General features: G+C 38.5%; 1 protein-coding gene across 1 annotated transcript in view; it reads left to right on the top strand.

Moving 5' to 3' along the window:
• The window catches only part of WDR64 (WD repeat domain 64), a 141,572-nt gene that overhangs the window by 78,056 nt on the left and 38,297 nt on the right, over nucleotides 1-25,219 (top strand). The window contains exons 12-15 of the mRNA XM_062211381.1: nucleotides 1,633-1,781; nucleotides 14,324-14,447; nucleotides 17,720-17,895; nucleotides 19,827-20,003. Coding sequence (XP_062067365.1) covers nucleotides 1,633-1,781; nucleotides 14,324-14,447; nucleotides 17,720-17,895; nucleotides 19,827-20,003 — 626 coding nt within the window. The remainder of the gene's footprint in view (nucleotides 1-1,632; nucleotides 1,782-14,323; nucleotides 14,448-17,719; nucleotides 17,896-19,826; nucleotides 20,004-25,219) is intronic.

Below are 25,219 nucleotides of genomic sequence, written 5' to 3'. Positions count from 1 at the left end.
GCTTGCAAAAATATAGAGCTCTATGCATCACTTAATCACTGAAATTGCATATATTGACTACAACCATCAACTTACCATCAGAATTACAGGAAGCATATTTCAGACTTTAATTTAGGCTGTGATTCCAATGCAGCAGTCAGAGTGCTCTTTTAAACCCAATGAACAGGCACAGTGCCTGGAAATGCCATGTAGAGTATGTTGTTGTGAGTGTCACTGTTGTTATCATTATTGCTCTAAGACAACTACTATCTGTATAGCTCTTTTTCAAAAGCATCCATATCATTTTCATTTGATCTACACAACCATCATGTGAGATAGGAATTATTATATTCATATTTTATAAGTGATAGTACTGAATCTCAAACAGTTCATCTGACTGGTAAAAGGACACGAGGTAGAATCATAGAGCTGGAGTTTGATCTCAAAGCTTCTGATTCCTGAATTCCTGTGCCTTCTCAGGACTGCAATGTGCCCATAGTATTAATATAACAAATCCCCTAAAAGTAGAAACATATCTAGATTGTCCACAGCATCTGCAGCATTGTTGAAGTCTACTGAGTAAAGTTAAGTCACTCTCAGTGTAATGATAAAGGATCTACCAAGAAGATCCAAGTGGGGTTTGATTATCTGGTAACCAGATGCCGCTCACATTTGCATACCAAGGTGTTTGAACTGATACATTACCAGATGAGCCATCTCAATCCTTCTTCACACATGAACAGATCTTATCCCAAAATTTAAACACCTCAATAACTCTGGCTGAAACTTCTCCTAGAGTTAAATTTTCTTTGGAGAGAATTGAGAAACTCAGTGCAAAATCTGCCTTTGGTAACTCAGTCTCCATATTCATAAAATGGGGAAAATTTCATATTTGAGCTAAAGAATGTTTTGAGATCCTTATTTCTATTTCCAGACATTACACAAAAACAGAACACACAGTTAATTTATTTTCCCAGCTAAATCAGACTTTCACTCAATAATATTGTATTACAAAACCAAGTCAAACAACCTTAGAATAGTGCAAGCCAAGAATATCTGCTCTCCATCTAATGGTTACACTAACTACATTTATCACCATGGTGACTTGGAAATTAATCTTATTTATTATTGATGTTGCAAACACTAGCTTGCAAACATTCTCATTCATTATACTTATTAAGACCATGTTCACAGAGTGCTTTATCTTTTGTTGTTTGAAAAGGACTCTCTAACAATAAATTTAAATCATGAAATGGGAGCTTACCTTCAGCGGAAATCTGATCATCACAATTCTTTGCTGTACACCAATGGAGAAGCATGAAGTAAGCACATAAAGAAGAGGGAAACTGGATTATAAAAAATAGGAAATTGAGGGTCACTAAAATGAGGATGTCAGTGAAGTCCCAAATAGCCTTGTGTTTCAAAAGTATGAAGCACCAAATGAATGCTTTTCTCTGGCCAAATGACAATTGTTTTATTAGTCAAAAATGGCTTAGAGTAAATGAACATACTTTCACCTCATTAAATTTCTTAGGTAATGACATTACTAAACTAACTGATACGCTGTTTCCAAAGACAATTGCTTGAGAAAAACGTTTTGGGATTTGAAATTTCAAGTGCTGAGTGTTTATGGGATTCCTGCTTCTATTCCAGGGTCTAGTGTTATGGACATGTACCCTTTGTCAAGGATGATACAAGATACAGAACAAGTTCCTCATACACATAAACAAGAAATAAATGTCATGCTTTACAACAAATCTTTTCACCAAGTACTCACTATTTGCTCTGAATCCATAATTAAGGTGGGTACTTACTGAATCTTCAGAAAGAAAAAGGCAGAGCAAATAGAATTTTCTCTTCTTCCAGGTAAATTCTTGAGTGATGAGGTAAGTATAGTGGCACATGTAAGATTTTTTGCAAGGTTTAATTTTTTAGAGAAAGCTTTTATTTAATAAATATAAACTTCATAAGTACAATTTTTGGATTATAGCGATTCTTCTCCCCATACTCACCCTCTCACCTCTAAAACATCCCACCTCCTACTCCCTCTCCCTTCCCATTCTTCATCAAGATTCATTTTTAATTGCCTTTATATACAGAAGATAAACTCTATGCTAAGTAAAGATTTCAACGTTTTTACCCACACAGACACACAAAGTATAAAATACTGTTTGAAGAACAGTTATACCATTCATTCTCATAGTACAACACATTAAGGACAGAGTCCTACATGGAGAGCAAGTGCACCATGACTCCTGTTATTGATTTAACAATTGACACTCATATTTGTGACATCAGGAATCACCCGAGGCTCTTGTCATTGGAAGCCTCTTGAGTCCACAAACTCTGACATTATTTAGACAAGGCCCATAAACAAAGTGGGGGTTTTCTCCTCCCTTCAGAGAAAGGTACCTCCTTCTTTGATGGCCCCTTCTTTCCACTGGGATCTCACTCACAGAGATCCCAGCTAATTTTTTGCCACAGTGTCTTGGCTTTCCATGCCTGAAAGGTTTTCATGGGCTTTTTAGCCAGATCTGAATACCTTAAGGGCTGGTCTGATGCCAGAATGCTGTTTAGGACATCTGACATTCTATGAGTCGGCTGTGTGGCCTGCTTCGCATGCTGGATCATGCTCCCTTTTTAATTCTATCTATTATTATTAGCAGACACTAGTCTTATTAATGTGATCCCTTTGACACTTAATCCTATCTTTATGATCAGTTATGAACTTAAATTGATCACGTAAACTAGTAATATGGCATTGATACTTGCCAACTTAATGGGATTTGGAGTCCCATGTTAAGTTTTTAGCTTTACACTTAGTGATAAGTCCAAGGGAATGTGTGCTGAATGTACATCTCCTTCCTCTCTTATTCCCACTCTTATTTTTCTTTAAACTTTATTTAGTGAATATAAATTTCCAAAGTACACCTTATGGATTACAATGGCTTCCCCCCCCCATAACTTCCCTCCCACCTGCAACCCTCCCCTTTCCCGCTCCCTCTCCCCTTCCATTCACATCAAGATTCATTTTCAATTCTCGTTATATACAGAAGATCACTTTAGTATATATTAAGTAAAGATTTCAACAGTTTGCCCCCACATAGCAACACAAAGTGAAAAATACTGTTGGAGTACTAGTTATAGCATTAAATAACAGTGTACAGCACATTAATGACAGAGATTCTACATGATATTTTTAAAAAATTGACTAATTTTCTATACAATGTCCAATGTAAAACCAAGGGTTTTTTTTCATTTTCAATTATCTTTATATACAGAAGATCGATTCAGTATATACAAAGTAAAGATTTCATCAGTTTGTACTCACACAGAAATGCAAAGTGTAAAATACTGTTTCAGTACTAGTTATAACATTACTTCACATTGGACAACACATTAAGGACAGATCCCACATGAGACGTAGGTACACAGTAACTCCTATTGTTGACTGAACAATTTGACACTGTTGTTTATGGTGTTAGTAATCTCCCTAGCGTCTAGTCATGAGTTGCCAAGGCTATGGAAGCCTTTAGGGTTCGCCGACTTTGATCTTATTCATAGGGTCATAGTCAAAGTGGAAGTTCTCTCCTCCCTTCAGAAAAAGGTACCTCCTTCTTTGATGGCCCTGTTCTTTCCTACTGGGATCTCACTTGCAGAGATCTTTCATTTAGGTCTTTTTTTTTCCCCCAGAGTGTCTTGGCTTTCCATGCCTAAAATACTCTCATGGGCTCTTCAGATATATCAGAATGCCTTAAGGGCTGATTCTGAGGCCAGAGTGCTGTTTAGGACATCTGCCATTCTATGAGTCTGCTGTGTCTCCCGCTTCCCATGTTGGATCGTTCTCTTCCTTTTTGATTCTATAAGTTAGTATTAGCAGATGCTAGTCTTGTTTGTGTGATCCCTTTGACTCTTAGACCTATCAGTGTGATCAATTGTGAACTGAAATTGATCACTTGGAGTAGTGAGATGGCATTGGTACATGCTACCTTGATGGGATTGTATTGGGATCCCCCACTCTCACCACTGCTCTTCAATATAGTTCTGGAAGTTTTAGCCAGAGCTATTAGGCAAGAAAAAGAATTTGAAGGGATACAAATTGGGAAGGAAGAACTCAAATTATCCCTTTTGCAGATGATATGATACTTTATTTAGGGGACCCAAAGAACTCTATTAAGAGACTATTGGAACTCATAGAAGAGTTTGGCAAAGTAGCAAGATATAAAATCAATGCACAAAAATCAACAGCCTTTGTATACCAAGGCAATGCCACGGCTGAGGAGGAACTTCTAAGATCAATCCCATTCACAATAGCTAGAAAAACAATCAAATACCTTGTAATAAACTTAACCAAGGACATTAAAGATCTCTACGATGAAAATTACAAAACCTTAAAGAAAGAAATAGAAGAGGATACCAAAAAATGGAAAAATCTTCCATGCTCATGGATTGGAAGAATCAACATCATCAAAATGTCCATTCTCCCAAAAGCAATTTATAGATTCAATGCATTACCAATCAAGATACTGAAGACCTTCTTCTCAGATCTGGAAAAAATGATGCTGAAATTCATATGGAGACACAGGAGACCTCAAATAGCTAAAGCAATCTTGTACAACAAAAACAAAGCCGGAGGCATCACAATAGCAGATTTCAGGACATACTACAGGGCAGTTGTCATCAAAACAGCATGGTGCTGGTACAGAAACAGATGGATAGACCAATGGAAGAGAATAGAAACACCAGAAATCAATCCAAACATCTACAGGCAACTCATATTTGATCAAGGATCCAAAACCAATCCCTGCAGTAAGGACAGTCTATTCAATAAATGGTGCTGGGAAAATTGTAGAACCATGAAGCAAGACCCATACCTTTCATCTTACACAAAAATTCACTCAACATGGATTAAAGACTTAAATCTATGACCAGGCACCATCAAATTATTAGAGAGCATTGGAGAAACCCTGCAAGATATAGGCACTGGCAATGATTTCTTGGAAAAGACCCCTGAAGCACAGGCAGTCAAAGCCAAAATTAACATTTGGGATTGCATCAAACTGAGAAGTTTCTGTACTGCAAAAGAAACAGTGAGGAAAGTGAATAGGAAACTGACAGAATGGGAAAAAAATATTTGCAAACTATGCAACAGATAAAGGGTTGATAACCAGAATCTACAAAGAAATCAAGAAACTCCACAACATCAAAACAAACAACCCACTTAAGAGATGGGCCAAGGACCTCAACAGACATATTTCCAAAGAGGAAATCCAAATGGCCAACAGACACATGAAAAAATGTTCAAGATCACTAGCAATCAGGGAAATGCAAATCAAAACCACAATGAGGTTTCACCTCACCCCGGTGAGAATGGCTCACATTCAGAAATCTACCAACAACAGATGCTGGAGAGGATGTGGGGAAAAAGGGACACTAACCCACTGTTGGTGGGAATGCAAACTGGTTAAGCCACTATGGAAGTCAGTCTGGAGATTCCTCAGAAACCTGAATATAACCCTACCATACAACCCAGCCATCCCATTCCTTAGAATTTACACAAAGGAAATTAAATTGGCTAGCAAAAAAGCCGTCTGCACATTAAAAAAAAGGTTTATTGCAGCTCAATTCACAATAGCTAAGACCTGGAACCAACCCAAATGCCCATCAACAGTAGACTGGATAAAGAAATCCTGGGACATGTACTCTATAGAATACTATACAGCAGTCAAAAAAAATGAAACCCGGTCATTTGCAACAAGATGGAGCAATCTGGAAAACATCATGCTGAGTGAATTAAGCCAGTCTCAAAGGGACAAATATCATATGTTTTCCCTGATCGGCGTCAACTAACTGAGCACCAAAGGAGAAACCTGTTGAAGTGAAATGGACACTATGAGAAACAGTGACTTTATCAGCTCTTGTGCTGACTGTTGATGTACAATGCAATACTTTATCCATTATAGTATTTTTTTTTTGTTCTAGTACTATTGGTTGAACTCTGTAATTAACACACAATTATTCTTAGGTGTTTAAATTTTTACCAAAAAGTGATCCCTGTTAAATATAAGAGTGGAAAAAAGAGAGGGAGGGGATGTACAATTTGGGACATGCTCAATCGGACTTGCCCCAAATGGTGGAGTCAGAAATGTGCCACTCTTTTTTTTTAACGGGATCAATTTTCAATTGGATGTAAACACCTAAGATAATTCTGTGTTAAGTTAAGAGTTCCACCAATGGTATTAAGTATAAAAAGAAAATACAGAAAAGAATAAAATTGTAAGCTGTTCCTCAACAATCAGGATAGAGGGTGATCCAATCATTGCTTCTCATACTGTCAGTTTCATTTCTACAGATTTCATTGTTGTAAATGACCAGATTTCTTTTTTCTTTTTTTTTTTTTACTACTTTGTAGTATTCCATAAAGTACATATCCCATAATTTCTTTATACGGTCTTCCATTGATGGGCAAAATGGCACTCGCTCTACTGGCTTGTATGCCTTTGTGAGGTGATCAGAGAGAGAGAAATGTGTCTATACCATCCTTTTTTTTTTCCTCCTCTATTTAGGATGATGCACTTTCCCCCACAGGGCTTCAAGCCTCATTCCCTCTAATATCTTCCTGCCACTTTTTCACCAGTAGCCTGGGATACTGTGGTCTCTTCTTACTTCACTTTCCAGCACCGGTGTGTGGGCTTTCAGCTGTTAGAGTCCCGAGCCGTGGACACCCACATCTTCCACGTAGGTCCACCATGTCCCTCTGATTTTTTAGAGTTTCCCTTGCTGTTTTTTCCCTAACTCCTTCCTGAGACTACACGATCTCCACTTTTTTTTTTTTGGGGGGGGGGGGGCTTGGAACACAGATTTATTTATTTTTTTTAACTTTTATTTAATGAATATAAATTTCCAGTGTACAGCTTATGGATTACAATGGCTTCCCCCTCCCATAACTTCCCTCCCACCTGCAACCCTCCCCTCTCCCGCTCACTCTCCCCTTCCATTTGCATCAAGATTCATTTTCAATTCTCTTTATATACAGAAGATCAATTTAGTATAAAGATTTCAACAGTTTGCACCCACATAGAAACACAAAGTGAAGCATACTGTTTGAGTACTAGTTATAGCATTAAATCAAAATGTACAGCACATTAAGGACAGAGATCCCACATGAGGAGCAAGTGCACAGTGGCTCCTGTTGTTGATCCAACAAATTGACACTCTAGTTTATGGCGCCAGTAACCACCCTAGGCTCTCGTCATGAGTTGCCAAGACTATGGAAGCCTTCCAAGTTTGCCAACTCTGATCATATTTAGACAAGGTCATAAAAGACAGAGTGAGGATAGTAACCAATGATCCTAAGAGTGGCATTTACCAGGTTTGAACAATTATACAGCATTAAGTGGGGAAGAGGACCATCAGTACACACAGGTTGGGAGTAGAGCCATTGGTGGTAGAGCAGAGGTTATGATTACAAAGGAATGAGGCCCAAGTACGCTAGACAGGCTCTAGAACAAAGGACAGAGTCATTATTAGAGGAGCTAAGAAAGGTGCTGTCTAAGCTACAATTAAGTTTTCTGATTGAGAGGCAAATAGAACCTGATAGAAGGGGCTTGATAATAATCTGGTGGGCTTTAGGCCTTGTAAGTTAAGAGGCCCAGACCTATCTATCTCTTCCCATGGGGTATATCCTAAGGGAGGTGTGAACCTCCTAGGGGAAGGCACTCTGTTGACTTTCATTACTTGGCTGGCCTGGGAGGAGAGCTGGCCAGGTAAAGGCAGGTGGCATCTCTAACAAGAAATTTACAGTTCTGCTTTCAATGTTGCTGACCCTACTTGACCATCCCCTCAGCTGCAGTGGTCACTTTGGAAGTTGGGCTGAGTGAAGGGCTTTTCAGCTTAGAGCCAATAAGATCTGTGGCTCTGACCTGGGCATCCTTCGACTCCAGGGCAGGTCCATTTCCAGTGATCCAACTCTTGGCAGAGCTGCCAGGGCTCTTTACAAGTTGGCTTCTGCTGAAGCCCAGGCTTACCACATTGAAAGCCACTGCAGTGGACTGGCCTGTTGGGTCTCCTTGAGGGCAGATCACTGTACAGATCAGCCATTAATAGGCCTGCCACCCATTGCTTCTGATGCCTAGCTTTCTTTTCCTCCTGGTTTGTGTTAAAGCAGACCAGAGGATGCAAGTCAAGGGAGTGCCCAAGTCCCATCTCTAATCTTCGGTGGCCTGAACTACAAGTCTATAGTCACAGGCATGTTCTGTAGTAGTTTTTCTAAGGTAGACAATGCCCATGAGGAAAATTATATTCTCACTTTAAAACTTTCTTTCCCTTTGGTCTGAAAGGGAGGTTTTTTCTACTTACTTTTACTTCGCTGATGGCGAAGTAAATCTAGCTATGAGATTATTATTTAAGTTCTTATTTTGGCTATGCTATTACAGAAAAATGTTAGCCATCTCCTTCACAAGGTCTAAAGATTAAATTGTGCATCCTACAGATTCCTTCATAATAGAATTAGTTTCCTACCTTGAAGAGAATAGAGAAATGAAAGAACAAGTTGGGCTTAGAATAGAGAAATGAGGGAGCAAGTCCTAGATCGCTTGCTGACAATAGCAATATCACATGAATACTTAGCAAACAGTTTCAACCATTAGATAACAACTTAAGAAAACATTTACCAGAAGGTATAATGCCTTCCATAAATTTTAAGAATCATGTATTTGAAAACACCTCTTAAATATCTAACATGGTGTACTTTGTTTAACCAGTAAACTTAAGCACAACCATATAAAATGTTTTTCATTTCTTTCTACCAACACATTTAAAGCATATGATACAGAGATTCAGGTCACACAAATTAAAATGTATCTTTGATTGATTTTAGCAGCTTAAATTTATGGACAATCTTATCTATAAGCCATTTAAAATAAAACTCTTAATAAAATTTCCCCATGTGGACATACAATATATACACACATATAACATAGCATAATAGACCAATATAGCAATTTTAATAATAGCTTTTATAATCTTTAACTCTTTTTGTAGATTGCCAATTGATTGGAATTGCTTTTTGTTTTTAGTAACCTCAGTGAACCATACTTTCTCTCAGTTGGTACTGTTAATACATTATTGGCTTCATCTGTTTACAGAGCCATCCCAAAGTACTGAATACAATAGAAGTGGCTGGAAAAAGTCCATAGGAACCTATAGGAGGACAGCTAAACACAGAACCAACAACGCTTTAGTTTTATGAGCAGCAAATCATATATAACTGTGGATGACAAAAGACTTTAAGTCGCCATGTTTAAAATTATAAACTCATCAACCAACAAGAGGCACTTGCTTACTTCACAGTATTTTTGAAAGCACCTGTAGGATTTTACAAGTATTTAACCCTTTAGGCCTCTGGGGCTTTCTCATTAAGATAACTATCATGTCTAGTAACACAAGATCATTAGACTTTTTAATTCTCAAACATTTGTATTAATAGCATTTTCCATTATAGAAACTTAAAGTTTGGTACCACATCACATCTTGACAGTACTTCTAATATAATCCAAATAGCCTGATTAGTTGGTGTCTCTATAAGATGAGAGACATAGGTCCTTCGATTTTTTCCGTTGGGCCCAAACTGGAAAAACCAAAGTCCAGGATTTACTGGAAATTTTAGAGACCAGATTGTTTGAAACTTTGATTTTTTGAATGCCTGTCAAGAATGCCAAGAAGGCTCAAAATCCAAAATATCTGGTTGAAATAAGATTCCTTAAAATCATGAAGTAACATAAACCAAATTTGATCATTGTTACAAGGTGATCATTCAAATCTTTGAAAATAAGCACATATTTAAATAACCCATAGCTGTTAATAAAATTCAGCTGTTTTTGAACAATTAGAATTTAACAGACATCAAGAGAACATAATAGATTACTTTAACACATTGCTTTAACAGAGCATCAGAGTTTAATTCTATGTCAAAGAGAAATTCAGCTTCCTGTGATCTTTTGCTGTGAGGTTTCCTTCCTTTACCTTCTTTCATATTGGTGACCATGTTTCTGTGTTTCTGTGTGTAACACATCTTTAAGCATCTTTTGCGGGGCAGGATGAGTGGCAACAAATTCTTTCAGTTTCTGTTTGCTATGAAAAGTCTTAATTTCACCTTCATTCACAAATGAGAGCTTTGCAGGATATACTATTCTGGGCTGGCAGTTTTTCTCTCTTAGTACCTGGGCTATGTCTCGCCATTCCCTTCTAGCTTGTAGGGTTTCTGATGAGAAGTCTGCTGTGAGTCTAATTGGAGATCCTCTAAGAGTAATCTGACGTTTCTCTCTTGCACATTTTAGGATCTTTTCTTTATGTTTCACTGTGGTGAGTTTGATTACAATGTGTCGTGGTGAGGATCTCTTTTTGTCATGTTTATTAGGGGTTCTATAAGCTTCCTGTACTAAAATGCCTCTGTCCTTCTCCAAACCTGGGAAATTTTCTGCTACTATCTAACTGAAAATGCCTTCTAATCCTTTCTTCCTCTCCATGCCTTCAGGAACTTCTAGAACCCGAATGTTGGGTTTTTAATAGTATCCTGTAGATTCCCGACAATATTTTTTAGATTTCTAATTTCCTCTTCTTTTCTTTGGTTTGCCTGTTTCCTTTCCTGTTCTCTGTCTTCTAAGTCCAATATTCTCTCTTCTGCTTCGCCCATTCTGTTTTTAAGGCTCTCTAATGTGTTTGTCATTTGATCTATTGAATTCTTCATTTCATTATGATTTCTCATCACTATCACAGTTTCTTGTTCCACTAGTTGTTTCATTTCATTTTGATTACTCCTTAATATTTCTTTTTCACGAGAGAGATTTTCTATCTTGTCCATTAAGGATTTCTGTAGTTCAAGAATTTGTTTTTGAGAACTTCTTAATGTTCTTATCAATTTTTTGAGATCCGCTTCTTGCATTTCTTCTATCTCATCATCTTCATAATTTTGAATTGGGGTGTCTTTTTCATTTGGGGGCGTCATAGTGTCTTCCTTGTTCTTGATACCTCAGTTTTTGCGTTTGTTGTTTGGCATGTTGGAGATATTTGGTTTCTTCACTGTGGTGTTTTTTCTTGTTACACTATGGCTCTATATTAAGTGGACTGTCTGCTTTCAGTGGAGCCTTAGAGGCTTGAGATGAGTGTGGCCTGAGAGCTGTGTTTGGTTCCTCAGGGTTGAGGGTGTGTCAAAGAGGACACTCCCAGGTTAGGTGTGGTAAATCTCTCTTTCTTTCTTTCTTTTTTTGATTCAAAAGGGAAGTAATTCCGCACAGCTGAACGTAATTGGGGGTAGTTAGCAGGCAAATGATATACCCACAGGAGCCAGAGATCAGAAGCTCTTTCCCAAGGACCACACAGGGAATCTGTGCTACCCTCAGTGTGGGCTCCAATTCTCCTGCAGTCTCCCACTGGGTTGCCAAGTTAGATGCTAATCTCCTGTTATTTCACCCCTCCCCCCAGAGTCAGGTTTTTCTGCTAGGCTCAGGGCCGGTGCAGACCTGAGGTCGCCCTGCTTATGACGTATGTCAAAATGGCGCCTGCTCTTTGTCTTGCTCGCCTTTGGGAGTTGAGCGGAGAGAGAGAAACTTGTGTCCGTATCGGTCACTTTTTTTTTTCCTCTCTCTCTCTTCTAGTTAGCCTGGTGAACTTTTCCCCACGGAGTTTCAAGCTTCGTTCCCTCTAGTCTCCTCTTTCTGGTTGCCTGCTGGTGTCTTGGGCTATTGAGGTTCGGCTCACCTCGCGTTCCAGCGCTGGTGTGTTGATTCTGCCGCTGGTGTCCCGAACTTGGGCTCCCACGCTCTCCACGCAGGTCCACTGTGAATCACTAGTTCTGGAAGAGTTTCCTCTGCTGTTTCTTCCCCTACTCTTCCTTGACCCTGCAGTATCTCCATTTTTATTAAACTGTCTCTCCCCCGGACTAATAGTGTGCTCCCTTCCTATTCCGCCATCTTGCCGCTCTCCCCACGATCTCCACTGTTTTTAAACCATCTTCTCCTGGGCTAGAGCAGTAAGCTCCCTCCCTATTCCACCATCTTGGAACTTCCCCATGGCACACATAAGATTATACATTAGAGCTGTCTTTACACTTTCATGAATACATGAAAAACAAACATTTGAAAGCCAGTTCAGACTACCTGCTACCAAGCCACATATTCAATTGAATAAATAAAGCCAGCAATTACTGACAAAACAGAAATTTTAAAGAAAAATACATCAAGGAAAGAGAATTATTCTGCATTTTGATTGTTTTGGGGCTGGACTTACAGCTAATTAACAAGAGAAAATATTTAAGTTTTATTAAATTTACATGTAAAACAGTTTGAAGAAATGACCAAAGTACTGTACTTTTATTATTTTTGGACAATGTAATGACAAAACATATGGATAGCTAGACCACAGAAGTGCATTCTGGTTATTTTACCCAAGAAATATATAGGGGACTGAGGAGAAAATAATGGAAAATTAGGTTCACTTCAGAGAGCTTGCTTATTCAGCTTCATTGCAATCTCAATTACCAATCTGTGGAGATTTTCTAGCCTGGGAGTGTGAATGATTTCACTCCCAAAAGAATCTCAATGGCTTGCTGTATGTAGGAAATAAGAGTCCAAGTGGCCCTTTCTGAGGTTACAGTTCCTCATGTCATTTCAGCCTGATCTACTGAATAATCCATAGACCAATGTGACATATATTGAGATGGCACATGCACCCAGATGAACCCCAGTGTGTCACGCCAGGAACACTTACACACTTCTGCTGCTTTCCTAAAGCCTGTCACCACTCTGTCCTCTAGGGAACAGGCTGTGTGGTCAAACTAACAGCATCTGTCATTACACCCACAGGGGTCACCTGGCAGTCATGGCTGGAGGTGTTTGCTTCAGGTGTTTATTCTTTTATTTCACATCTGCTCTCCAAAGGAGACATATGGACACAAAAGTGAGCTTTCCTCTGGAGACTTTCCAACAACCTCTCATTGTTTTGGACTTTTGTACTCATCTCAGGCTAAAATCTTCCGAGTTTGGTGCATTATCATTTATTTCTGGTAATGCCTTAAGGGAGAATAAGTAGAGGGAAACTAAAACAACTACCTGGTCTGCTTCCTCACTATACTGACTCTTAAGGGGAAAATGACTTTGCTGGATGGGATAGAAGAGTAGAAATAATCCAGGTCAGTTTTCATAGTTGACTGGTTGGACAGGGATTATACTATGATGCTGGAGATGGGTGACTCTGAGCTCCATACATACAATGACTCACACTCTTTTATCCTTTTAGCACCCTCTCCATACCTAGAGACACACATAGAATATAAACATGGGCCCTAGAGCCATACTGATGCCATTCAAGTCCTCATTCTACTGTTCCCAGTCAGTGGTTCTTCACTGTCTGAACTCTGGACTGTTTCCTTAGATGCTTCCCCAACAATCCCCACTCCCTGCAATGGAAATAGCATCCTTCCAGTTCCCTGGAGAAAAACTACATCTCATCTCCAGCGTTTTGCACGTGCTGCCTTCACCCCTCCAAATACCTCAAGTCCAGCCATTCTGTGGCCAATCCAGCTCTATTACTCTCTGGTGGTCCAATTTACATCTAAACTTGGCAGATCTATGACGACAGATTCTGATGGAAAGTCTGCAAGTCTCAAGTCTCTTCTATGTTTCCAAAGAGAGAGAATGATGAATGCTGAGATTTTTTTGGGATTTTCTAATTACATCCAGCCTAACTACACAGATGGCTTCCTGTAAAATCAAAACACCATCCCCACCTCTCTCTCTCCATCTCTCTCTCTCTCTCTGTCTCTCTCTCTCTCTCTCTCTCTTACTCTTTCTTTCACTAGGCCCATGTTCACAGTCAAAATACTCTTTGAAAAAGTCAATGAATTCTTTCCTCAGGGTTGTCTCACATTCCAAGATATTAACCATGGCATCTGCCCCAAACCCCTTAGCAAATTTGGGACAGCATCAACAGGGAATAAATCTAGTTTGATTTCCTGTCTGTTGTACTTTTCAAAGTTACATATCTATCTTGCTGTTAACATCACTTCATCTTTACAGCTGATGACTCCAAAGACAGGCAATGTCCAGAATACACTGAATCACTACCTGACTCACCCAACTATTGGTAACAGAGGAGGAGACCACAGTGACTGTTAGCACTGCATCTTTCAGAGTTTTTCTTGATCAAATCAACATCCAGGGTCGAGTTTTAGGAAAGGTGTCAGATGTGTACAGTACCAGTTTTGAAGTTATTTTGAATATTGTAAATGTTTGTTAAGACTCTAAGGGCACGTGGATTACTTTTTAATTGTTGATGTTCTCTTTTTCAGGTATGGGAACTCGAGACTGGTTTCCAAATATACCAGATTTCAGATGCTCATGGCTACGCTGTTGAAGTGACATCAGGAGCTATTGATGAAAGTGGATTTTGTTTTGCTACAGGAGCATATAATGGTCAGAGTTACATCCAGAATATAGCCTATCTGCTGCGGCATCCTGCAAAGTTGTGCTAGTAACTCATTAGTTTTCTTGGGTTATAGGGAGAGTAGAATCAAGCTGGACTATGCAAGCATGCCAGTGAATAGTAACAGACTGACTTATCTAATGGGAGGCTTATGTGTCTAGCTCCTTGTGAGCATGTGCCATGTCAAAGGTGGGAGGATGTCAGACTCAGAATGTGTTATTTCATCTCATGTTCCTCATGATGTGGAGTATTGCGTAGAACTTTCAGGAACTAGAGAGCCCCAGACTGCCCCATCTTTTACTTCAACTTGTTCTGAAGCCCGTGAAAGAAATGCTCTAGCTATACAATCTGACCAATTGAATACACTATCCAGAATATATTTTTAAAATTTTTTTATTTGACAGATAGAGTTAGACAGTGAGAGAGACAGAGAGAAAGGTCTTCCTTCCATTGGTTTACCCCCCAAATGGCCGCTATGGCTGGAGCTGTGCCGATCTGAAGCCAGGAGCCAGGTGCTTTTTCCTGGTCTCCCGTGCAGGTACAGGCGCCCAAGCACTTGGGCCATCCTCCACTGCCTTCCTGGGCCCCAGCAGAAAGCTGGCCTGGAAGAGGAGCAACCGGGACTAGAACCCAGCGCCCATATGAGATGCTGGCGCCATAGGCAGAGGATTAATCAAGTGAGCCATGGCGCCGGCCCCCAGAATATATTAATCTAGGGATAATTTTCTAAGTAAGCAACTGCTCATAAGCCAACTGATAGAATGAGTGAGCATACTGATATGAAAGTCTGATTCAAAAATTTGAATTAGAAGAGGTCTTTTGCCTAGCAGTTAAGATATCTGTATTCCATGTTGGAGTGTTTGGGTTGATCCCCAGCTCTGGCTCTTGATTACAGCTTCTTGCCAATGTATACTCTGGGAGGTAGCAGTGATGGCTCAAGTAACTAAGTTCCTGTCACCTAATGGTAGTCTTGGATTGTGTTCCCAGCTTCTGTCTCTCTCCAGCTCAGTCCCAGCTATTGGACTCATATGTAGAGTGAACCAACCATTAATATATCTCTCTTTCTGTCTTTCTCAACTTAATTAATTTAAAAAAAAAAAGTGTGCAGAGGACAACACAACATGAAGTAAATAATAAATGCTGGCCGGCGCCATGGCTCACTTGGCTAATCCTCTGCCTGTGGCACCAGCACCCTGGGTTCTAGTCCCAGTTGGGGTGCCGGATTCTGTCCCGGTTGCTCCTCTTCCAGTCCAGCTCTCTGCTGTGGCCCAGGAAGGAAATGGAGGATGGCCCAAGTGCTTGGGCCCTGCACTTGCATGGGAGACCAGGAGGAAGCACCTCGGCCATTTGGGGGGTGAACCAACGGAAGGAAGGCCTTTCTCTCTCTCTTCTCTCTCTCTCTCTCTGTCTAACTCTGCCTGAAAATAAATAAATAATAAATGCTGAGCTAAAAGGGTATGAATGCAACTTCTCTTCATATGGAGCAATTCATAAGAAAGCACTCTTTTCCATAAGTACACTTTGCATTTATATGACAATAAGTTACAACAGAAATCCTAAGCAACAATACACTATCATCATCAGGCATGAACATTAAGCAATTCAATATATGACTGGCAATAGTACTATTTTCAAGCAAGGAAGTCACATTTTACTTTGTTTGTTCTATGACTTAGTATTCTTTTAGTGACAATTGGTCCTCTTCAGAGATACATTTGTTAAATTGACAAAGATCCTGGGTCCAGGACACCTAGAAACTAGGATTCTGTGTCCCCCAGAGCAGCTCTACCCACAAGCCACCAGTGCCCTCACCCCCCCACCTACAAATAGCTGAGCTGTACCTCTCCCTGCTCTCTGCCTCACTGATTGCTGAGGACCCAGTATGGCAGGAGCTCTGGGCCATGGCAGTGATTTGTCTAACCCAAGAGTGAATGAGGACATGGGACCTTCTTTTAATCATTTGCATGACTATTTTCTTAAAGACTATGAAGTGTTAAAGGGCAGGAACTATGACTACTCACTTTATATCCTGTGCTTTTACTACCATATTGCATATATAGGGAATATTTAAGCGATGCTTAATTATGTTGTGAGGGAACATGATTCAGATTGTATATTGCTGATGGGGAAAACCTGGCGAATGGGAGGAAAACAGCACAGTGAAAACACTGGATGTACAGCAGGATTAGAGCTAAGGGATAGCAAGTAGTGGGTAGGGAAAGGTGTGGAGGTTAAAGGGGAAAAGTGCTAAACCTGAGATGGCTACTATAAAAATCCCATGTGAAAGGATAATTTCTACACTGAGTAATGAACTCAAAATAGCTATTCAGCAATCATTCTGATTATCATTCCTTCTAGCCCCTTCATCCAGCCCCTCCCCCACCACATGAACAAAGGTAATGATAATGAAAAGCATGTCAGTGCATTTGGGCTGTTATAATAGAACATCATAAGACAATATGGTTTTTGGACCACAGAAACATACTTCTCAAGGTTCTGGAGGCTGGGAAGTCCAAGAGGAAAGCACCTGTAAATCTGGTATCTGTAGAGGACCTGCTTCTTGGTTTATAGACAGCACCTTTTCATTGTGTTCTCACGTGGCAGAAGGGGCAAGGGAGCTCTCTGGTACCATTTTAATAAAGGCACTAATCCCACTCATGAGGGACTAGTCATGAGTTAGTCACCCCCAAAGATTACATTGGAGATGAGATGTCAATAGAAAGTACAATTTCAAAGGTAAGAAAGAAACTACATTCATTTTTCATTCTTCTCTCATGTAACCAACAAAACAACTCCAAGCCTGATAGTTTCCTACCTGTTGCAATTTCCTCAAGCCTTCTATTACTCAATAAGAGCTAGGTCACCTTGAGAAATGTGACAGTATACTAGAATGATCTTTGACTGTTAATAAGAACTATATTGAACGAGCTGACATTCCCATATTGGTGGTGCTCAGTCAACTGGAAAGCGCTGGGGAATGGACAGAAGAGGAACATAAAGGGAAAGCTCAGACAGGAGAATCAGGGACTTAAAGAAACTTGTCACGGATTTCAAAACACTGCTGGCCCTGGTCATTTTTACCAAGGTTTACGGAAATATACTGCATGCACAGCAAGCCTGAGGAAACTCATGTGTCCGTCTTAGTAAGAAATATAGGATAAATTGTTGGTAGAAAGCTTCCAGTGGGACCAATTTTCTCTGACTGAAAAGCCAAGCATTCTGTAAATCATTTTACCCACATAGCCTTTTCTCTGTGCACCAGGAACAGTGAAAATCTGGGACTTTGGCAGTGGGCAAGAGATGAAAGTGTTGCCTAAAGGGAAAGAATGCAAGGAGGAAGAGCACTGGGTGAAACATCTGATTTTCCTCAAAGCTCAAGAAAAACAGCAGAACTTGATCCTTGCCTTGGAGCGCAACGGAGCTATCAAAATCATGCAGGTAGGTTTACAGTCCTATTTTGTTATTTGTACTGTTGGTGCTCTTCTTGGGCAAGCCAAATGAGTCAGTGGATAATCCCTATTTAAGTCCTCTCTTGCCAGCCAGCTGAACACAGTATTTGTCTATCAACCTTCATGTGAAGTTTCTCATTAACTTTGTCCAGGTCCATGCAATGAACAGTTGCCCAGGCACAGCATCCTGTCCATCAAGCTTTAACGATTAGTCAGGACTCCAAAGTGGGTATCAGAAAGGTTCACTTACAAACACCTGCCACTTCTGACATTGCTCATCTGCTCATTTGGGAATAATTCATGGCTCTCCAGAGTGGCTGCTTGTTAGTAGGCTCTGTCCCTTTTAAACCATAACGTGTTCTGAGATGGGCATGTCTCTTTTTCAGTTTGTCATCAGAATTGTTTTATTTATTGTAAGGTTAACGATGCAATCTGCTCAAGGCTATTTTGGGAGGAATGAGATAGGCTAATTTATTTTTCCAGTGGATTTCTGACTACCTAGGAATGTTAACGCCTTCTTCAAATTTAAAAAGACTAGATCATTTATCTGGCTGAGTGGATCTCATCCTGTCACCTCAAACTCAATGACTCATTGCCTTCATTATTCCCCATTCTGAAAGCTAAGATCTGAAAACAAATCTTGAATAGGACAGCAATCATGGCATACTAGCATTGAGTAAGATGACTGATGACCTTACAGATAGAATAAAGGAATGAAAAGCTTCCCTGGTCCAATACATTCTGCCTTTGATGTCTGAGCAATCCAAAACAACACTACAGAAAGGAATTTCCTAGTAATACTCTGAAACACAACAATATGTTGATTTTGAGTTAGTACAACCAGATACCCTTCCTAACAGACAGTGTCTGCTGTTACACACTCCTTTTAACTCTTAAAAATTCTCACTCTTTTTTAAAAAGCTATAAAAGCAGCATGTAATTGTCCTGGGTCAAAATTGTTTTTCATTTTACTGTGGCATTTTTCTCTTTGATAATTCTGATTCCCTATTCAGAATCTGTAGATTGAGCTTGATAACAATCAACAACCTCTCCTATTCATAAACACAGGTTAATATATATCCATTTGCTCCAAGTCCAAATCTATCCAGTTGCACCAAAACAATTTATTGAAAAGTCTATTCTTGTCACACAAGCTTGTTCTGGCACTTTCATCTATGGACTCTGTTTTTTTGTTTGTTTTGTTTTGTTTTGTTTTGTTTTTTGTTTGACAGGCAGAGTGAACAGTGAAAGAGAGACAGAGAGAAAGGTCTTCCTTTGCCGTTGGTTCACCCTCCAATGGCCGCCGCGGTAGCAGCGCGCTGATCCGATGGCAGGAGCCAGGTGCCTATCCTGGTCTCCCATGCAGGTGCAGGGCCCAAGCACTTGAGCCATCCTCCACTGCACTCCCTGGCCACAGCAGAGAGCTGACCTGGAAGAGGGGCAGCCAGGACAGAACCGGCGCCCCGACCGGGACTAGAACCCGGTGTGCCGGCGCCGCAAGGCGGAAGATTAGCCTAGTGAGCTGCGGCGCCGGCTTGGACTCTGTTTTGTACCATTAGTCTACTCACTTTTCCCTAAGCCCAGATTTCATTGCGTGCTGGGTTATTTTGACTGTGGCCTGAGATGAGGGTACCTTCCTCTAAAGTGGATGTGTTTGTTTTTGCCAGATGCCTCATGGAACTACATTTGCCTGTTGCATTTATTTGTATGCAAACTTTCATGACTAACACTGTATTTCAGTTACTAGGTACTCTGAAGAGGGAAGAAGAGGAATCATATTATTGAGGGATAGATAGAGCTTAAGATATGAGAAAGTTGGATGATAGGTATATTGATATGTTTTGTTTTTCTCTATCTTTTAAAAACAGCTCAAAATAAAATAATTTAACTGTGCATGTACTCACTGGATTTCTATTAAAGGGCAAGGAAGATGATATTTTCCTCACTGTGATATGGGAGCTGCCTGATGCCATGCCTTACTTCCAGAATGGGATTCACGTGGTGCATCTGGAGATGTCTACTAGAGACAGGAACATGGCTATTCCTTTCCCAGATGTCAAATTAATAGTTGAGAAAAAGTTCCCTCATCACACTCCTGTAAGTTTCATTTCTTTATTTTAAATGTTCACTTTTTGTTATGGAAAATTAAAATTAATAAGTATAGAAAATAATGATTTTTTCTATGTACTGTTTTTTGGACTCAGGACTACTCTGTGCAAGGTCAAACATTGTTTAATCCCATTTCCTCTCCATGACTAACATCAACAAGTTTTGAAGTAAATCCTATACATTATGTCATTTTATCTATAAATATTTCAGTATATCTCTCTAAATAATAATGAATCTCAGGGCTGACATTGTGGTGTAGCAGGTTAAAGGTACTGCCTATGATACCAACATTCCTTATGGGTGCTGGTATGTGTTCCAACTGCTGTACTTCCCATCCAGCTCCCTGCTAATGGCCTGGAAACAGCAGCAGAAGATAACCTAAGTGTCTGGTCCCCTGCCACTCTCATGGGAGACCCAGATGAAGCTCCTGGTTCCTAGCTTTGGCCTGGCCCAGTGTTGGCCATTGCAGCCATTTGGGAAGCGAATCAGCAAATGGAAAATCTGTCACTCTTTCAAATAAATAAATCTGTTAAAAATGAATATGAAAAATTATAATTTCATTATTTATGAACTATTTCAAAAATAATTTATAAGTTTTAATATCATTATATATTCAGTTGGTGAGAGATCTGCCAAAAGTTCATGAATATTTATATTAAGAAAAATCTATGATTTCAAAACTTTAATGCAGCAAAATAAATTTAACTTTTAATTCCATTAACTTTTTGAAGTATCCTGAAGTATGGGCTCATTATATCATTTTTATTTTTAAAAATTTTTACTGATTGATTGATTTGAAAGGTAAAGAGCCAAAAATAGAGACACAGATCCCCATCTGCCTGCAAAATTGACTACCCAAATGCCTGTAACAGCTAAGGCTGGGTTAGGCTGATTTTGGGAGCTGGGACTTTACGTCTCCCACATACATGTCAGGAACCTGAGTAATTGAGCCATCTCCTGCTGCTCCCAAGGGACACATTAGTAGGAAGCTGGAAGTAGAGCTGGGATCAAAACTAGGCACTCTGGTATGGGATGCAGGCGTACCAAAATGTCTCAACTGCAGTGCCAAACACCTGCCTTCTCAGAAAGACAATAAAATTACGAAAAATATTAGAGCTGAAACAGCTGAATATTTTGCTTGCTCTGTAGTTCTCTGTCCTTAGCATATAGGAGTATATTGTCAAACTACTGTGCTTTAAAATTACTTGAAATAATTCCTTGTGCCATCAACTGTACACACGTTAACTTGCTTAATTTCTTTTTATTTGTTGCTTTTTAAATTTGAATTTTGTCATTATATTGTTATATATTTAATATTTTTAAAACCAAATCTACAAAAGAAGCCCCACTCTGAGATATCAAACCAAGGAGTAGTTTAGTTTCTATTCCTGTCTTTCCCTCTTGTTCTCTTCCTAACCTAAGTAGTTAACCTTTCATTTTTAGGTTTTTGACTTCTCTCTAATGTTTTTTTAAAATATAATCAAATGCTTTTCTATATTTGGTTGCTTCTCACCCCTCTTTAAGCTAATGATAGAAAACTATACAACACGTCTTCAAATGTTATTGGAAAATGAATATTACATTCAAAATACTTTGTAACAAAATAAATTTTAACTCCAGTTTTTCATAAACTTTTAAAAGTATCCTTATGTCTATTATTCTATTTTTACTTGTTCTATTTAATAATATATTCTGGAGATCATTATAAAGCAATATTTAGAAATATTCATCCTTTAAAAAGATTGTGGTAAAATATATATAATGTAAATTTTGCCATCCCAAACATTTTGAGATGCATAATTGGTGGCATTAAGTATATTCACATAGGAGTGTCCATCCCCAGTAATACTTGAAACTCTATACCTGATAATGTAATAACTTCTCAACTGTTCTCTTCTAGCCCCTGGAAACCACCATTCTATTTTCTGTATCTATGAATTAACCTACACTAGGTACCACATTTAAGCAAAAATATACAGGCTTGTTTCACTTAACATAAAATCCTCAGAGTTTAACCATGTTGTAACATGTATCAGAATTTCCTTTCTTTTAAAGGCTGAATGCTACATATTCTATTCTATGTATATACCACACATTATTTTATTCATCAATTGATCAGTGCTTGGGTTGCTTTTTCACTTCTTGGTTACTGATAATAATGCTTCTGTGGACATGGTTATAAACATTCATCTATTTTTTGAAAGCTCTTTAACATTTCATCTGAATGGATGCACCATAGTTTATTCAACTAGTCCCCTGTGGGTGGACATTTGGATTATTTCTTACTTTTTCCAATTAAACATAATGCTGCAGCAAATATAGTGTTATATATGTGTGTATGCATAGATTCATAGTCATATTTTTTAAAAAAATTTTAACACTGTATCTTTGGGATAGATTCCTAAAAGAGGAACTGAGGGTCAAAAAGTAAATGCTAATATAATCTTCCTAGATATTGCCAACTTCTACAGTTGAACAATTCTGCACTTTCACTAACAACATGAGGATAAGTACTTCCTCATAGCCTTGCCAAAACTTTATATTATCACGCTTTTAGATTTATGAGTACAAAATCATATTTTGGTAAATTTTAATTTGCAATTCTCTTGTAATAAGTTAGCAGAGCATTTTTTAATATGTGTATGGGACCTCTGTTCATATCTCTTTTCTCTTTTTTATCTAGGTGTTCTTTTTCTTTAAATGTTTTAAAAGCTTTTTATACATCAGTTATATTAGGAAACATATACATATTTATACACAAATATATATGTATGTGTATATAATTAGGTAAATGTATTAGGTATATTGGCCTTTTGTGATGTAAGTTTCATTTATATTTTACCAGTTATATATTAGTGTTTTATTTTTAGTTAAAATCATTTCAGCCATGGCAATACTAACATCTGGGAGGCCAAGTGCAGATGAAGTTTCTGGTTAACAGGCACTATTATTTTGGAAATAATAATCACAAAAGTTCTCCAGGCTTTCCACAAGAAGTCTATTGTCCCTCTAAAAATAGCCCATCTACCTATGTAGATAAAATAACTCATCTCCCAAAAAATAGCTAAGTCTTCCAAATTCTCCTAGATTTTAACAAAAAGAGAAAGTTTGGAGAGTGTCGAAAGGTCACAAAATGGTTGTTCACTTTTTATGGTCATTATTATTTCACCATTTTTGCAACTTACAATCTTAAATAGATTTTTTAAATGTCAGTTAACAAAATTTCAGTTTTCTCTTTTCATAGGTTTCAATTTTTTAAGTTTCTCATTTGCACTGGTGACATCAACTGATCAGTTAAAGACATCTATTTTGTGGTTGATGTTTTAAAAATCTATTAAAAAAAAAAAGTGTACCATCAGACTGACTTTCTTCAGGATAGTCTCTGAATTCCAAAATTATAAGTAGACTGAAAGGAGCCAGCCTTATTTCTTCCAACAGAGAAAAAGGAAGCAATTTCTGACAAGTACTAAATAAGATAATTCTTCAGAAGTTACAGAGCCAGGGTCTTTGACCTGGGATCCATGGGCTTCCTTCCATGAGTAGACTTCTGGGAAGTCTAAACCGACTCTGAATTTGTCTGTAAAACTTCTTTCCTGGGAAGTACAAAGTTCATGGCTTTTTCTATTCCAGAATTTCATTATAAAAATTTTCAAACACAAAAAAGTTTGCAGAATTATACAGTGATTATCCATATATCCCTCCACTTAAATTTTAATAACATTTTGCAATATCTGCTTTATCACCATCATTTAATCCAACTTGTTTTTAAAATCTATTTCTAAGTAACTTGAAGGTATTAATACATATCACCCCTAATCATTTCACTCTGTGCATCATTAACTAGGGTTGACTGTTCATGGTTTTGTTTATAGTGAAATTGACATAAAATGAACAGAATCTAAGTGTGCTATTCACTGAGGCTGAAGAGGAGCAACCCAAACCCCATCAAGATAAAGAACATTACCATCACCCAGAAGTTCCTCAAAGCCCCTGCCTAGTCAGTACCTGAGCCTCCCCAAAAAGGCAACTGCTGTTCTAATTTTTTTTCACCATAGATTTTTTTCTTACTGTTCTAAAGCATCATATAAGTTAAGTCACATGGTATAGACTTAAGGTTTTTCTTTCATGTAGCAAAATGCTTGTGGGATTTGCCCACATCCCTGCAAATATTAGTAGATCATTCTTTTTTATGCCTGTGTAGTATTTCACCATGGTTTAAATATATATTCTTGAGGTGTTTTTAATCAGGAAAAGGTTAATCACTATTATCTACAGTTTTATTTCATTTAAAAATATCTCTGAAATACACACACACACACACACATAGAATTGGACAATTTAATTTAACATCTTTCCAGAAAGCTATTTTTGTGTCATGCTTACACCTCCTTGATTTGGAAGCATGAAGTATTCAGAGCACATGCTTAAGGTTGAAGATAGAGAAGTGGAGAAGATGTTCCTCTGTGTCTGTAAAAATTTAGACCAACTGATTTTTTAAAGAATTGCTTCTTTAATTTTGAAAGGCAGAATGACAGAGAGAGAGAGAGAGAGACAGCTAGACAGACAGACATATCTTCCATCTGTTGGTTCACTTCCCAAATGGCTGCAATGACCAAGTCTGGGCCAAACTGAAATCAGGAGCCTGGAAATCCATCCATATCTCCCACTTGGATGGCAGGGGCCCAAGTACTTGGGCCATTATCTTTTGCTTTCCCTGGCACATTAGCAGGAAGCTAGATCAGAAGTGGAGTATTTGAGACTTAAACTGGCACTCCAATATTGGATGTCAGCATTGTAAGCATTGGTTTGACCCAGTGGACCACAACTCTAGCCCCAGCTGATTTTTTTTTAATGAAACCGTTCATTAACCTTATTTAGTTACTTTAATTTTAGCTCGAACCCCAGAACTTTTCATCTTTTTCAGGGATAAGTGGCCAGATATTAAAGAATGCAAAAAACTCTTAAGTTATAGAGGGAGCAACTGAAGAAAGTCTTGCTTTTCCCCCTCAGCTGTTAATGAAATAACCATAACATAATTTAATAAAGAGTAATATAGCTTGTTTTATAGCACATGAAAACTATAATTTTATCACAAGGCACAAATATACTGCATTATTTTCCTTACATTGAAACAAATATCATTTAAACACTGCAATATGAATTCCATTCATTGCTAAATTAAATGTTTAGAGGTATTATTCTTA

The sequence above is a fragment of the Lepus europaeus genome, chromosome 14 (genome assembly GCF_033115175.1).
Source record: "Lepus europaeus isolate LE1 chromosome 14, mLepTim1.pri, whole genome shotgun sequence".
In the NCBI taxonomy this organism is placed as follows: Eukaryota; Metazoa; Chordata; class Mammalia; order Lagomorpha; family Leporidae; genus Lepus; species Lepus europaeus.
This window is presented reverse-complemented; position numbering and strand designations above follow the sequence as displayed.